Source organism: Odontomachus brunneus, unplaced genomic scaffold, assembly GCF_010583005.1.
Source record: "Odontomachus brunneus isolate Ranch 3 - 2012 unplaced genomic scaffold, Obru_v1 Obru_scaffold_050, whole genome shotgun sequence".
Lineage (NCBI taxonomy): Eukaryota > Metazoa > Arthropoda > Insecta > Hymenoptera > Formicidae > Odontomachus > Odontomachus brunneus.
Window position 1 is genome coordinate 1819837 of NW_022639500.1, and position 17189 is coordinate 1837025.

Genomic DNA, 17189 nt, shown 5'->3' on the forward strand with positions numbered 1-17189 from the left:
TGCTTCCGCCGTTTTCCTATAGATGGCTTTAGCGGTAAGTGGTGGTCGAAATAAATAGATCATAGACGTCATACGATAAACTTGGGCATCTGTCAATATAACCCCATAGAAACATTAGTCGATTTGTGCCTGCATCATGAAGTTATTCTCGATTGAAAATGTCAGTTTACGAGCCAAATTCTCGTCATTTGCGGGAAGTTTTAATTTTCTGCTTCAATATGAAGAAATCTGCGGCTGAGGCTCATCGAATGCTCTCAAATACTTATGGTGAGGCCGCTATTAGTGAAAGAATGTGTGGTTTCAACGCTTCAAGAACGACGATTTTGACGTCGAAGACCGGCATAGCGGTGGAAGAGAGAAGGTTTTCGAATATGCAGAATTGGAGGCATTACTTTATCAAGACTCGTGTTAAAATCAAGAAGAATTGGCACGATCATTGGAAGTGATTCAACAAGCCATTTCAAAACGCCTCAAAGCCATGGGAATGATTCAGAAGCAAGGAAATTGGGTGCCGTACGAATTGAATCCGAGAGATGTTGAACGGCGTTTGTTTGCTTGTGAACAGCTGCTTGAAAGGCAAAGACGGAAGGGATTTCTGTATCGCATTGTGACTGAGGGCGAAAAATGGGTTCATTACGATAACCCCAAGCGCAGAAAATCATGGGGAGTTCCCGGCCATGCTTCCACGTCGTCGGCCAAACCGAATATTCACGCTCCAAGGTCATGTATTATCCAAGGCTCTGTATTTGGTGGCACCAGCTCGGCGTAGTATATTATGAGCTGTTAAAACAACTGAAACAATCACAAGCGATCGATATCAAACGCAATTGATGCGTTTGAGCCGCGCATTGAAAGACAAACGGCCGCAATACAACGAGAGACTCGATAAAGTAATTTTGCAACATGACAATGCTCAACCTCATATTGCGAAAGTGGCCAAGACATACTTGGAAACGTTGAGATGGGAAGTCCTACCCTACCCGCCGTATTCTTCAGACATTGCTCCCTCTGACTATCACTTGTTTCGATCAATGGCACACAGCCTGGTTGACCAGCACTTCCGGTCTTATGAAGAAGTAAAAAATTGGATCGATTTAAAAGATGACCAGTTTTTTCGACGCGGGATTCGTACGCTGCCCGAAAGATGGGAGAAAGAAAGTGGCCAGCGATGGACAATACTTTGAATCATAAATGTATAACCAGTTTTTTACAATAAAGCCTCGAATTTCGAAAAAAACGGCGGAAGCAAAGTTGTACACCTAATAAAAAATAAAAAAATTTTTTAACTGAATATTTACTTCATATGAAAACTATGGAGAGTTAATGTCTATTAGAAAAAGTCTATTAGTAAAAGTTTATACAATTATATTTATTTACTACTAAATAGCTTAATAGTTGGCTTTGAAACTTTCAGACTTTCTATTTAAAATTTTTTAGATTATATTTGTATTATAAGTGTCGTTTACTTGATTTCGTTAATATAACCTTTATTAATATGTATTAGTAAAAGTTAGTATAATTATATTATAATTATACTAACTTTTACTAATAGACATTAACTTTCCATTGTTCTCATATTAGATCAGTTGAAAAATATTTTATTTTCTAATTATTTAAAAAAGGCTTAAAAACAGCTAACTTTCATACTCTCAGACTTTCCATTTTCATTTCAAGTTTTCTATTTACAAAGACTTTCTATTTACAATTCAAAGTTAGTATAATTTTACTAAATTTTACTAATCAGGTTAAATCACGTTTATATAATTAGGAAATAAAATTTCAACTATCTATGTTTGTTTCATATGATATTTTTAATCATTTTTTTATGATTAGCGTTATTTTGCATCGTAAATGCATTTTGTCGAATGGACAAATAATTTCGTAGGGATGTGTACAAGAAGAATCACATTTGTTTTGCATGCTGTTCGTTTATTATAATTGTCGAAATAATTGTCTCGGTATATATATGCGTGCCAGCATATAATATATTTTATATAATATATTCAACATAAACGCAAAGAGACATATCTTTCGATTAACGATGATAAGAATCATCGCAATTGGATATACATAGTAAAGCAGCGACATATTGCGATGCTAATAGTGGAAGTCATTTAGCCTGGAAAGCGGTTGTCTCAACTGACTCGGTATCACATTCTGAAAAACGTAAGATAAAATATTGTTGAAAAATATTTAATAGAATATTTAACACAAAAAATTTTATTTGTAACTTACGTAGAGGATGTTAATCATCTTCTTTTCCTTAAACAATTTTGTGGGAACCCTGCAAAGAAGCAGAATGTCTGTAAATATGTCAGCTTATTTCCAGCAAACGCATAATATAACTGTTACATGGTTGTATTGTAACGATATGTGACATATGCACGTGTTATATAACATATGCACGTTATATATAATGTATACGTTAATTGTAATTTTCCATTCAAGCAAAATTGTAATTATATAACAGAAATATAATCTTCCCCCCACCCATAAATAATAAGGTTACTAATAGGTTATACGTCAATATATAACTGTATTATAATTAAGATGTTAATTATATAATTAGAATATTAATTATCTATAAAAAAAATAACGTATTTTTTCATCAAGTACTTTTTGAATAATGAAACTTGAAAGTTACAGTACCGCCGGCATTAACATTAACCAAAGTGTATTATGCGGAGGTTGCTCGGTCAGATTTACACTTCTTTCGTATATGTGTGTGTGTGTGTGAAAGTGTGTGTGTGGATGGGTAGGTGTGGGTGTGATGTGTATGGGTGCAGGAATATGTGCGTCTTGCGTGTGAACATGTGCATGGATGGATGCATGGGTGTTTGGGTGGATGTTTACGATGATAAGTTACGGAACAGATAAGGATTGAGGACTGTCACACCACGCATACGCACGCATGCACACGTATACATGCACACATACACACATACACATGCACGAAAGAGGTGTAAATCCGACCGAGCAACTTCCGCATATCATCTTGGGTAATGCTGGTGCCGACGGTAGTGTAAATTTCAAGTTTCATTACTCAAAAAGTATTTAATGAAAGAATACTTTATTATAGTATTTTGGATAGCTCTTGAGATAAGCTACAAGAATATGCAATAAAAAGTAGGAAGTTCCATTTAAAAAATTCACGTTGACTTTGGTGTGATCTTAACTCCTTCATCTAAGGTCAGACAAATAGTAGATTTTTATAGCCCCCTCAAAATCCTACAACTTTTATATTAAACATTTTTCTTGTAGAACGTATATTTTTAAAGATATTGAGATAGGAAGTTTTAAAATAAACACTCTATATATATTATCAGATTTAGGCTTCGAAGCTTCGAAGATTATTCTGAATATCCTCTATATATATGAAGTACGCAAAATACTATATAAAATTAATCAAACATACCATTTTTAAAATAAATGGAATTTTTGTGATCCAACAAAATATCTGTAACAGACAAGTGAATAGTTAATATAATTTCTTTACTAGAAACTTAAATATAACAAATTATTTTACGACTTAATGTTCCTGATCAGTCATCGCGACCATATTGGATTGATAACGTTAGAAGCGAGAAAATTCCATGCCAAAACTTCCTGAGCATATTCTATATATATGAAGTACGCAAAATACTATATAAAATTAATAAAACATACCTTTTTCATAATAAATCGATAGGCCTCAGGACAACTTTTAAAGCTGTTATGAAGACATAGTACGGATTGAGGTGAACATGAAAGTCTTATACCGTTTTGTGATATTCAATCAATATGGAGATATTAATAAAAGAAATTAATTAAAGAAGATTATCTTTCTCATAATGTTTAACTCTTATAGTATCGAACAATATATCGTTGTTAGCAACACTTGCGAAAAGTCGTTCGGCACTAAAAGGATTAAGAATTAATTAAAAGATATTAACTAGAAAGAAGATTTGAGAATGATCATGCGAGATATGATAGATGAGCTGTAGTGGCGACGTCTGCCATCGTGTGCTTGTACATTAGATTAAACTGAACAAAAAAGTGCCATTTTCCTATAATAATTTTGTACATTTTTAATTATTAATTAAAGAAAATTGGCAAATTATTGCTTGCGATAATACATTAATGTTATCTAATTAATAACTAAAAAGTTTACGAAGTTATTAGGGGAAAAAGGTAGACGATTTTTTTGTTAATTTGATCTAATGTACAAACACACGACGTGGTAGATGTTGCTACTCATTTACTATGGCTGCGTTCGCTTTGGGCGCTTATGCGCTGTGAGTGTCATTCTATCTTCTTTCCGCATGTAATGAGCGATAAAGATAGAATGACGCTTACATCGCGTAAGCGCCCAAAGCAAACGCACCCTACATCTCGCGCGATCAATTACAAATGTTTTTTAATTAATATTTCGATGATTATTGAGAATATCTCGTAATAGAAGTTTTATGTTTATTTTAATCCGTGCTATGTCTTCACGAAGCTTCGAAGATTATTCTAAGCATACTCTATATATATATGAAGTACGCAAAATACTGTATAAAATTAATCAAACATACCTTTTTTATAATAGATAAATATTTATAATAGATAAATTTTATAATAGATATATATTTCACAATACATCTGATCAATAAACAAGATATCTGTAACAGACAAGTGAATAGTTAATATAATTTCTTTACTAGAAACTTAAATATAACAAATTATTTTACGACTTAAGGTTCCTGATCAGTCATCGCGACCATGTTGGATTGATAACGTTAGAAGCGAGAAAATTCCATGCCAAAACTTCCTAAGCATATTCTATATATATGAAGTATGCAAAATATTATATAAAAATGATCAAACATACCTTTATTGCAAGTTTAAATAAGATAGTCCCGGTACATTTTTAATTATTAATTAAAGAAAATTGACGAATTATTGCTTGTGATAATATATTAATGTTATCTAATTAATAACTAAAAAGTCTACGAAGTTATTAGGGGAAAAAGGTAGACGATTTTTTTGTTAATTTGATCTAATGTACAATCACACGACGTGGTAGATGTTGCTACTCATTTACTATGGCTGCGTTCGCTTTGGGCGCTTATGCGCTGTGAGTATCATTCTATCTTCTTTCCGCATGTAATGAGCGATAAAGATAGAATGACGCTTACATCGCGTAAGCGCCCAAAGCAAACGCACCCTATATCTCGCGCGATCAATTACAAATGTTTTTTAATTAATATTTCGATGATTATTGAGAATGTCTCGTAATAGAAGTTTTATGTTTATTTTAATCCGTGCTATGTCTACACGAAGCTTCGAAGATTATTCTAAGCATACTCTATATATATATGAAGTACGCAAAATACTGTATAAAATTAATCAAACATACCTTTTTTATAATAGATAAATATTTACAATAGATAAATTTTATACTAGATATATATTTCACAATAATTTTGACCCATAAACAAAATATCTGTAACAGACAAGTGAATAGTTAATATAATTTCTTTACTAGAAACTTAAATATAACAAATTATTTTACGACTTAAGGTTCCTGATCAGTCATCGCGACCATGTTGGATTGATAACGTTAGAAGCGAGAAAATTCCATGCCAAAACTTCCTGAGCATATTCTCTATACATAAAGTACGCAAAATACTATATAAAATTAATCAAACATACCCATTTTTTAATTTTATATGGAATAGATATGAAGAAACATATTTTTTTCTGTAACAGACAAGTGGATAGTTAATATAATTTCTTTACTAGGAACTTAAATATAACAAATTATTTTACGACTTAAGGTTCCTGATCAGTCAGCGCGACCATGTTGGATTGATAAAGTTAGAAGCGAGAAAATTCCATGCCAAAACTTTCTGAGCACTACAGCTAAATAAAAAGATATATTATTAAAATGATATATTGTAATTTATTTTACACACTTGTAAAGGTTCAGATATTTTTCTTTTGCCGAAATAACATAATTGCAACAAATAAGTGTGACAAATCGCCTCGTTTTGACAGAACATAAGCGGTGCGTCTCAGTGTCGAATAAGACTGAATAACTACTTATACGCATTATCACAATATGTACAATATCTGAAACATTTCTACACTTCCATAATTGTATCATATGTGATATGCATGCATAACACTCAATAACGCGGTAGTTCGTAGGAAAACATTGGTCATCTGTTGACATCATTAGGTTTGTTTGTTTCCGATAAATTTTGCACTAATGCAATAAGTTAGAAAGAGACAAATATACTATCTTCCACTCTAATTTATTGCAATAGTTTGTGAATCTAATAGTTCATCATTTTGTCGTTCACAATTATGTTCACGCGAAGTTCTTGGCTGACTGATTAGGAGAATTAACCAAAACATACTCAATAGTGTTCATTTAATGATGCTGTAAAAAAATGTTATATATCTTACATTAAAAGATACGTCATTTACAGTTTAAACTAAATTTTTGATGTACAGTTTTTACTTCTGTGAATTTTACTCTAGGGTTTCTTTCGCTAAATTTTTTACCATAGGTGTAGGCCTATTCTGTGTATTAACATAAGGTGGTAAAAATGACAAAAGTGCACAAAATTCACTAGATGTTGTCCAATAACTAAAATGACCACCATAAAGATATGATTAATGAAATTATAATTTCTCTCGTTTACTTTTGTAATTTTTTTTAAATTGCGTTAATACACAATTGATTTCCAGTACAGAGGTGTTATGGACATGTTCGAATTGGATTCCGATCTGAATAATTCCGTTATTCTGGCCGCAATCTATTTCGGACAAATCCATAATGGCACACCTGAATTCAAAATTCCATTTAGCACCGTAGACCGCATTGGATTCAGAACAAGATCCAGAACCGTGTTCAGAACTGGATTCAACATAGGATTCGGTATTTGATTCAAAACCGTGTCCATAACTGGATTCAGAATTGGAATCAGAGCTATATTCAGAACTGGATTTAGAATTAGATTCAGAACAAGACCAAAACTGTTTTTTTTTTCGTTTACGTTGTTGAAATCTGATTACGCGATTGTTGGAGCCCTCTTTTTCGTGTATCTCGGGATTTGATTTTTCTTCGTTATCATAGTAATTTTCATTGTTAGAGTTTTCTTCGATTTGTTTTTTCTACGTTACTATAGCTAGGTTTTTTTTCGGGATCTCCATCATTAGGATATGATTTACTTTTGTTTCTATTGCTGGAATCTTTATCTTTGCAATCATTTTTAGGCTGAATGGAAAGGAAGCGCTCCAGCAAACACCAAGTAATAGTTATATAACTGTTACGTAGTGTTGGCTGGTGCATTTGAATAATTGTATATTTAATTAAGAAACATCTACATTAGATAAGTACAAATCGAAATAGTGATAGAGCTATGATTTTGTGCGACGAAAGAACTGCCGTTTTCTGCGTTAAAGTCATTACCATTTTTTCAATGTTATAATGTCTCAATTTATTATGGTAATATAATAATATGCGGTGTATACGTACTGTAAATACTAGGGGGATTAAATATTTATTATTATTTTATCACACTTACCATGATTATCCAAAATATTTTCTGGTATATACTGGTATATACTTTAACAATTTTGCCAGGTTTGTTAAATATAATGCTAGAACCACTGTCATTCTGTTAATAAAATAATTCAAGAATTATTCATAAATAAATTATTAAAATAAAAATTTTTAAAATTATTATGATGGCACGTATTATAAACTCGCTCAAAATCGATTACAATCGAAATATTTTATTTATCTTCTACATTTCTGTCGTGATTTTTAGAAGAAACGGAATTGTTTTAACTGAAATCAATGCCTAGCAGATCTATAATACGTATCTTGAGGATTGAAATAGAATCAGGATGTGCATTATGAATAACACAAAATGGTGAAAATGGCAGATATACGCAAATTCACTAGATGTTGACCAATAATTGAAACTATAACCATCATTAAAATATGATAAATGAAATTATAATTCTTCTAGAAAAATATTTCACTTTTATAGTTTTTAACAAGTTGCGTTAATACACAATCAACTTCCAATACTGAGCTGCTATTATGTATTAACACAAAATAGTGAAAATGGCAAAAGTGCGTAAGTTCACTAAGTGTTGACCAGTAATTGAAATTATAACCATTATTAAGATACGACCAATGAAATTATAATTTTTCTAAAAAAATCATTTGCTGTTATAATTTTTATCAAATTGTGTTAATACACAATCGACTTTTAGTATTGAATTGCTATTATGGACATGTTTGGATTGGATTCCAATGAGAATAATTCCGTTTTTCTTAGAAATCATAGTAGAAATCTAAGAAATAACTAAATTATTTTGACTGAAGTTTATTCCGAACAAATCTATAATGGCACTTCTGGATTCACAATTAAATTTAGAACTGGATTGAATACTGTATTTAAAACTGAATCCAGAAACATGTTCCATGATCCAAAACAGAATTCAGAATTGGATTTAGAATTGGATACAGAACTGGATTCAAAATTTGATTTAGAATTGGATTCAGAAACTGGACTGAAATTGTTTTTTTCTCTTACGTTATTGAAATCTAATAATTTACGCGAATATTGGAATTCTCTTTCTCATGTATCTCGGGATTTTTTTCGTTATCAAGGAAATTTTCAGTATTCGAGTTTTCTTCGGAATTTATTTGTTCTACGTTATCACTAGGAGATTCTTCGAGATTTTCCTTCTTGGGATATGATTTATTTTTATTTCCATTGCTGAAATCTTTATCTTTGTAATTATTTTGGGACCGAAAGTAAAGGAAATGTCATACCAAACACTAAGTAACATTTATATAACTATTACTTGGTGTTTGTTAGGGCATTTAAATAATTAATATCCAATTAAGAAACGTTCGCATTAGATAAACGCAAATCGAAATAGTGATAGAGGTATGATTTTGTCCGACAAAAGAACTACCGTTTTTTGAGTTAATGTCATTAACAATTTTTTTAATGTCGTAGTCTGTTCATTCGTAATGGTAGTATAACATTAGGTGGCGTATACGTATTGTATACCCGAGAGAGTGGAGTGATTACATGTTATTATTTTATTACTTATTGGTGAATCAGTAAGAGAATTCTCAGGTCTTTTTGTTGTTTTCTCGCAATCTCGCTAATAATATGATAAAAGAAATAGATAAAAGAAATTTGTAGTAAAATGAAAATTATCAAAACTATTATAATGTCATATATTATGAACTTATTCGAAATCGACTTCGGAATCTTTTAGTTATATCCTACATTTCTATTGTTTTTAGAAGAAGTGGAATTGTTTTAATTGAAATTGATATGCCGAAAGGATTTATAATACGTATCTATAATGTATATCTATAACGGATCTATAATACGTATCTTGAGAACGGTATTAGAATTAGGATATACATTATGTATTATGTAATAAGGTCATGAAAATGGCAAAAATGCGCAAATACACTAGATGTTGACCAATAACTGAAGCTATGACCATTATGAAGATATGACCAATGAAATTTGAATTCTTATAGTAAAATCTTTCACTTTTATAGCTTTTAACAAGTTGTATTAATACACAATCAACTTCCAATACTGAGCTGCTATCATGGACATGTTTGGATAGGATTCCGATAGGAACAATCCCATTTTCCATAGAATACATAATAGAAATCTAAGGAATAACGAAATTATTTTGACTGAAGTCCATTCCGAACAAGTCCATAATGGCACATTTGGACATTTCAGAATTGGATTTAAATTTGAATTCAGCAATGGATTCAAAACTGGATACGGGGCCGTAATCAAGACTGAATTCACAATCGGATTTAGAACTGGATTCAAAACTTGACATAGAATTAGATTCCGAAGTGGACTGAAACTATTTCTTTTCGTTTAAGTCATTAGAGTTTGATACTTTTCTGCGTTTGGAATCATTTTTGTCGCCTTCCCCGGAATGTGATATTTGTCCCTTGTCAGAGTTTTTTTTAGTGGTGGAATTCATATTTTCATCTTCCACCATATTTTTCTTCTTGACATATGATATATTTCCATTAGCATTGCTGGAAACTTTGTCTTCACAATCATTTTCATATTGAATGGGAAGGAAGCACTTCAGCAAACACCAAGTAACAGTTATATAACTGTTACGTAGTGTTGGCTGGTGCATTTGAATAATTGTATATCCAATTAAGAATCATCCACATTAGATAAATGCAAATCAAAATAGTGATAGAGCTATGATTTTGTCCGACCAAAGAACTGCCGTTTTCTGCGTTAAAATAATTAACACTTTTTCAATGTCATAGTGTCTTAATTTATTATGGCAGTATAATAATATGCGGCGTATACGTACTGTAAATACTAGAAGGATTAAATGTTCATTATTATTTTGTCGCACTTACCGAGCATTTCGAACATTTCTCCATTTCCTTAGAATTCTTCTTATTCTTATGATTATTATCATCGCGAATTATATCATGATATAGGTGTATATCATTTTCCTGTTAATAAAATAATGCAAGAATTATTCGTAATAAAATGAAAATTTTCAAAATTATTATGATGGCATGTATTATAAACTCGGTCGGAATCCAATACTGAGCTGCTATTATGGACATGTTTGGATAGGATTCCGATAGGAACAATCCCGTTTTCCATAGAATATATAATAGAAATCTAAGGAATAACGAAATTATCTTGACTGAAGTCCATTCCGAACAAGTCCATAATGGCACATTTGGATTCAGAATTGGATTTAAATCTAAATTCAACAATGGATTCAAAATTGAATCCGGGGCCGTAATTAAGACTGAATTCACAATCGGATTTAGAACTGGATTCAAAACTTGACATAGAATTAGATTCCGAAGTGGACTGAAACTACTTCTTTTCGTTTAAGTCATTAGAGTTTGATACTTTTCTACGTTTGGAATCATTTTTCTCGTCTTCCCCGGAATGTGATATTTGTCCCTTATCAGAGTTTTTTTTAGTGGTGGAATTCATATTTTTATCTTCCGCCATATTTTTCTTCTTGACATATGATATATTTCCATTAGCATTGCTAGAAACTTTGTCTTCGCAATCATTTTGTGATTGAATGGAAAGGAAGCACTACAGCAAACACCAAGTAACAGTTATATAACTGTTACGTAGTGTTGGCTGGTGCATTTGAATAATTGTATATCCAATTAAGAATCATCCACATTAGATAAATGCAAATCGAAATAGTGATAGAGCTATGATTTTGTCCGACCAAAGAACTGCCGTTTTCTGCGTTAAAGTAATTAATACTTTTTCAATGTAGTAGTATCTTAATTTATTATGGTAGTATAATAATATGCGGCGCATACGTACTGTGAATACTAGGAGGATTAAATGTTCATTATTATTTTATCTCACTTACCGAGGATTCCTTCCATTTTATTTCGTTAGAATTCTTTCTATAATTATTATCATCATAATTCTGTTAATAAAATAATGCAAGAATTATTCGTAATAAAATGAAAATTTTCAAAATTATTATGATGGCATGTATTATAAACTCGGTCGGAATCCAATACTGAGCTGCTATTATGGACATGTTTGGATAGGATTCCAGTGGGAACAATTCCATTTTCCATAGAATATATAATAGAAATCTAAGGAATAACGAAATTATCTTAACTGAAGTCCATTCCGAACAAGTCCATAATGGCACATTTGGACATTTCAGAATTGGATTTAAATTTGAATTCAGCAATGGATTCAAAACTGGATACGGGGCCGTAATCAAGACTGAATTCACAATCGGATTTAGAACTGGATTCAAAACTTGACGTAGAATTAGATTCCGAACTGGACTGAAACTACTTCTTTTCGTTTAAGTCGTTAGAGTTTGATATTTTTCTGTGTTTGGAACAATTTTTCTCGTCTTCTCTGGAAGGTGATATTTATTTCTTGTCAGAGTCATTGGTAGAATCTATATTTTCATCTGTTCCTAATTCCACCGTATTTTCCTCCTTGGAATATGATATATTTCCATTAGCATTGCTAGAAACTTTGTCTTCGCAATCATTTTCAGATTGAATGGAAAGGAAATGTCATAGCAATCACTAGAGTAAAAGCACCAAAAGCGATATACTACTTTTTAGACGTTACGTCTTAATATAAAGCTTAAAATATAAATGTATACTTAATATATATACATGTAGTTGGAAGTACCTCCTATCAGATAATATTACATTTTTACTGAAATTGTTTCTAGATTTAAAACAAAAAATATTTTCGTAAAACGCACGAAAATGGAGTTCAAAGAAAATAGGTGCCAAAAGCGACATACCTATTGGAATTTATATAACATGTCGCATATGATAATATTTGATAATAAATAGTTCATTAATGTGTTTAATTGTTGAATAATATTCATTTATTCAAAATATAATGTTGCAAAAGAGAAATATAATTAAATAAATATATATTTTTTTCCATCTTTTTCATTTTCTCACATATTTTACATATGTTATATTTTTAAACTAAATAAAATTAAACTTTGAAATAAACAAATGTCACGTCCAATTGGGAGGTTATTAATCAAGTTATGTTAGTCACAGTGTATCGCAGCTATCGCATACTGTAGGTATATCACTTTAAGACACATTCTCATAAAATTTTTCAAGTTATACAGTAAAAAAGTAATGAAAGTAAAAATATTCAAAAAATATTTTTACCAAAGCCAAATACATGTAGAAAAACTTAATATTGAACAAAATGATAATTATCGCTATTTAGTCTACGTAATTTGTCAATAAAAATCTTAGAAGTAAAACTTGCAAATTTTTAAAACTTGATATTTGCTAATTAATTAGCATATAAAGGAACAATAAATATACCAAATATGAATTTTTTATGACTTAACTAATAAAACGGATTACGTTTATATTAGTTTCAATAAAATACAACATTTAATATAATAATTAATATATAAGATATAGAAGTATGTTGCTTTAGGAGGTCTGTGTCGCTTTTGGCTACTTTCCTCTAACAGTTATATAACTGTTACTTGGTGTTTGCTGGGGCATTTTAATAATTGGGCATATCCAATTAAGAAACGTCTGCATTAGGTAAGTACAAATCGAAAAAGTAATAGAGATATGATTTTGTCTTACGAAAATACTGCCATATTCTGCGTTAATGTTATTAACATTTTTTTTAATATTGTAGTTTCTTAATTTATTATGGTATAACACTGTTACGTATACGGCGTATACGTATGTAACAAGGGAAGGGCAATTATATGTTTATTATTACTTTATCACTTACCTTTATATTCTCGTGATCATTGAGATCCTCGGCATTTTGCTAATACCATGATGAAAGAATTATTCGTAGTAAAATGAAAAGTATTAAAATAATTATGTGTATGTTTCATTCTTCGATGTGTACGTACCTTTTCTCGCTTATACACTTCATCAGGATCCTATAAATTTAAGCTGTTATTATGTTGAGGACGAAACATCTTGGTAAAAATAAATGTTGTGAGAAACTTTTATAGATACTATGAAAAATTCAATATACAAATTTAAAGTAATTTCATTTGTATATTGAATTTAAAGTAATTAACACTTTTTCAATGTATCTTAATTTATTATGGTAGTATAATAATATGCGGCGCATACGTACTGTAAATACTAGGAGGATTAAATGTTCATTATTATTTTATCTCACTTACCGAGGATTCCTTCCATTTTATTTCGTTAGGATTCTCACTATAATTATCATCATATTTCTGTTAATAAAATAATGCAAGAATTATCCGTAATAAAATGAAAATTTTCAAAATTATTATGATGGCATGTATTATAAACTAGGTCGGAATCCAATACTGAGCTGCTATTATGGACATGTTTGGATTCCAATGGGAACAATTCCGTTTTCCATAGAATATATAATAGAAATCTAAGGAATAACGAAATTATTTTGACTAAAGTCCATTCCGAACAAGTTCATAATGGCACATTTGGATTCAGAATTGGATTTAAATCTGCATTCAGTAATGAGTTCAAAACTGGATCCAGGGCCGTAATCAAGACTGATTACATTTAATTCATTACATTCAATATACAAATTGAAACAGTTTTTTATATATAATTTACGGGAAAGAACTGAGGAAATTTTGTACATAAATTAAAATTTTATTTACATGTATTTACAGGAATTAAAATTTCGATTTTTTTAAAAATTTTTTGTATTAAAAATTATGTTAAAAATTTAACATTAACATAAAATATCTGCATTAATTTATAAACATAAACTATAAGCATAAATACTATAACAAATAATTATAAGCATTAATTTATAAACATAAGAAATTATAAATATAAGGAATTATAGAAAAGATTTAATGTTAGTAGAAAAATAAAATTTTTATGAAACTCCAACATTTTTTTAAATAATTCTTCAGGAAGATTTACATTATTATGAAAATTGATTATTTCATGTACGTGAAAAATTAAGAAACAGTAAGTATTTGAATAAAAGTCCAAAATTTTTGGCGAAATTTCAATTAAAACTAAACGGAGAGTTTGATAATTTTGTAAGAGATACAATGAATTTTCCTAAAAAAGTTGAAAACAGTTATCATTTATTGAAAAATTTAATTTGTCAGAGGAATCACACATTTTTAATCAGAATATTTGCACTAAGGATACTGCATTATTAATGCGATGGAAGAATTATACACAGTAAAATAAAAAATATTAAAACTAAGATGTATCAGTGTTCTCAACGTATACATACCTTATTCCAAGCTACTTTTCCAAAAACACTCCCACTAAAGATCAGCAATAAAAGCACAACACGTATCTCCATTGTTATATGTCAAAACAGACAAATATTCTGTACGATACAATTCGTCTTTACTTGACGATCTCCTTCTTTGTTATGAATAAACTCAATGCACCGACAAAACAATTCCAAACAGATATTCTGGTAAGCTACTGGCCGTTTGAAATTGTTCAACATTGTAAATTCCTTATAAGGAGACTACTGTATCTTATCATGTTCTGAAAATTGCGCCAAAGTATGTAGTTATTGTTTTTAAATGCTTAATTGAAGTTAATTTGCTATACATAATATTTTGCATATTCGTATGCGTGCCGCTAATTATATAATAGCGAGTGCGTTTGGATATTCAAAACAAAATAATTTAAAAGAATACACAGTATTTTCTTCAATTTATGGAAATTGGCTAGTCGTTTGTGTATTCATATACGTTTTGGGTATCTTCCGTTGAAATTTTAATTAAATTAATTGATAATTAATTGACAGAATTGTCTACAGTAATTTCTAGTTATATTATTTGTTGTTTCTTAATAAAGAAGTGAATAATCTTGTGTATATTAATAAAATAGAACAATTAATGTTTGATTAATAATAATTTTAAATAATAAGTCGTAATCAGAGAATACACACAAAAGAATTTTTTTACTCAACTTGGATAACAAACTATTTTATTTCTCACGTTAGTAACTTTGTCGTCTGAGTGAATTGTCAATAATTTTAATTTGATTTTGATAAAAGTCACCCCCCAGATTCATTATTGAAGTCCGATGAGTTGTGCTCCTACTTAATTTAACGTAACGTCTTCGTTACTCTTTTAGATGTTTGCTTGACAACATGGACAGGTAAGTGCAAAAACGCGCAATTATTCATTTTGTTTTCGTTGTCAAACCAAATCAGAGAAAATTAATTTCTTAAACTTTTGTTAACCCTTACAGTGAATAGAGGTGTTATTCGTTTCCGGGAACTTTTAATAATTTTAAATCGCTTCTCTCTCCGAAATTTCTAAAATTTCATTGTATGTTCAGAAAAGAATTTAATGCAATAAAGGCAGGAACATAGCAATATTAAGAAGTCAAATCAAGAAGTGAAGAACGCTATTATTTTTTAGAATAGAATACGTAAATTTAACCATAGAAGATATATCTCTATTGAAAAAAGTATTTCAATTGAGAAATCTTGTGGAAATCGCAATTGTGTCCTCAAATGAGACTTTAAATGAGATCATAATTGAGTTCTCAAGAAACGTGTTCAATAGGGTACTTACTTAACATATACCTTTAACATATACCTTTTGATAGGAAAACTTGTTTTACTTTGTATATTGTGCATTTCAATAGTTTCCAAGTTATTTTAGAATATTTAATTAATATAGTGTTTCGAATTTTGACAAGACCGTTAACTGAACAAACATGAGGACGGTTAATAAAGTTTTTGCGGATGTATGTGTCTTACTCTCCCGATTGTTTGTGCTTTTTACTTCTTTTCTTATTTTTGGATAAAATTATTATTTATGTTATTTTCTTAATAAGGAAAATATTAAAAAAATATATATAATTTCTTTTCTTTTCTTACATAAAAATATATTGTTTTTACATGCTTAAATGATATATTTTTTTAAGATACCATAACAAACTGTTTTTTAATTTGTTTCTTGCCATTCTTAAATATAAAATCACCATATTTCTCTTTTCTTAAACAAAATTAGGAAAGTTATGATTTTATCAACGTTACTGTTACCGTTATAAACAGGAAAAAGTAACAATTGTTATTGAAAAAAAGCAATATAACGGTAACGGTTTTATAAGTAACGCATTATTTTCCAACTTTGGCATAGAGTAATATTCGTACCACGCTGACGATGATATCATTTATCTTATGATACCCTTATGTCCACCATTGTGTTTAAGAAGTTGCTTAAATTCTCATAAGCGTCGACAATCGCTCTGTCCATTCCGACGAACTTATCGCCCGTATTGCCGAATGTGTCTTCCTCCTTGGTTCCATTGATGATCGGCGTGGGATTTTAAAAAACTACCTAGCAGTTGTTGGGCGTTGACGAGTATTGGCCTCTTCAAAATTCGATGCGCTGTATTATTTTTTAAACGAACTATTTTTCATTGCACTGGTGGCAACAAAACGGTGGACGTAATGGTTTGAACTGATGTCAAAGATCTGCGGCTTGGATTAGGCTTGTTAGACGTTGTAACTATCGTGGTGAGGTTACTCGAAGCTTTATTGGATATAATTGCTGCGTAAAAAAGGATGTGTACACTTGTTTATACGTAGCACTTTTTTCATTATGTAGAACGATTCTGCCACAAGTTGCCATTTACCTACAGTACCTAC

At 30.3% G+C, this 17189-nt stretch overlaps 1 protein-coding gene across 4 annotated transcripts; it reads right to left on the reverse strand.

The window, feature by feature from the left end:
- Positions 1-1908: 1908 nt before the first annotated feature.
- On the reverse strand, positions 1909-15006 carry LOC116845237. Of its 4 annotated transcripts, XM_032817690.1 has the most exons (13): positions 14799-15006; positions 13732-13788; positions 13450-13479; positions 13323-13361; positions 11428-11487; positions 10427-10525; positions 7560-7652; positions 5677-5724; positions 5381-5467; positions 4557-4643; positions 3416-3457; positions 2236-2284; positions 1909-2157 (listed from the first exon to the last, which is right to left on the reverse strand). In XM_032817690.1, the coding sequence occupies exons 1-12, from the start codon at positions 14868-14870 to the stop codon at positions 2264-2266; spliced, it is 735 nt and encodes a 244-aa protein (XP_032673581.1). In that variant the 5' UTR covers positions 14871-15006; the 3' UTR covers positions 1909-2157; positions 2236-2263. The 4 variants fall into 4 exon arrangements, with proteins under 4 accessions (XP_032673581.1, XP_032673582.1, XP_032673583.1 ...); XM_032817691.1 differs by lacking the exon at positions 11428-11487; XM_032817692.1 differs by lacking the exon at positions 4557-4643.
- Positions 15007-17189: the final 2183 nt, after the last annotated feature.

Coding starts and splice junctions, on each gene's coding strand:
- LOC116845237 (XM_032817690.1), bottom strand. CDS start 14,870: ATGGAGATACGTGTTGTGCTTTTATTGCTGATCTTTAGTGGGAGTGTT. Junction 10,526..11,427: donor TAAAATGGAAGGAATCCTCG/GTAAGTGAGATA, acceptor TTTTATTAACAG/GAAAATGATATACACCTATA. Junction 5,725..7,559: donor AAATATTTTGGATAATCATG/GTAAGTGTGATA, acceptor TGTCTGTTACAG/AAAAAAATATGTTTCTTCAT.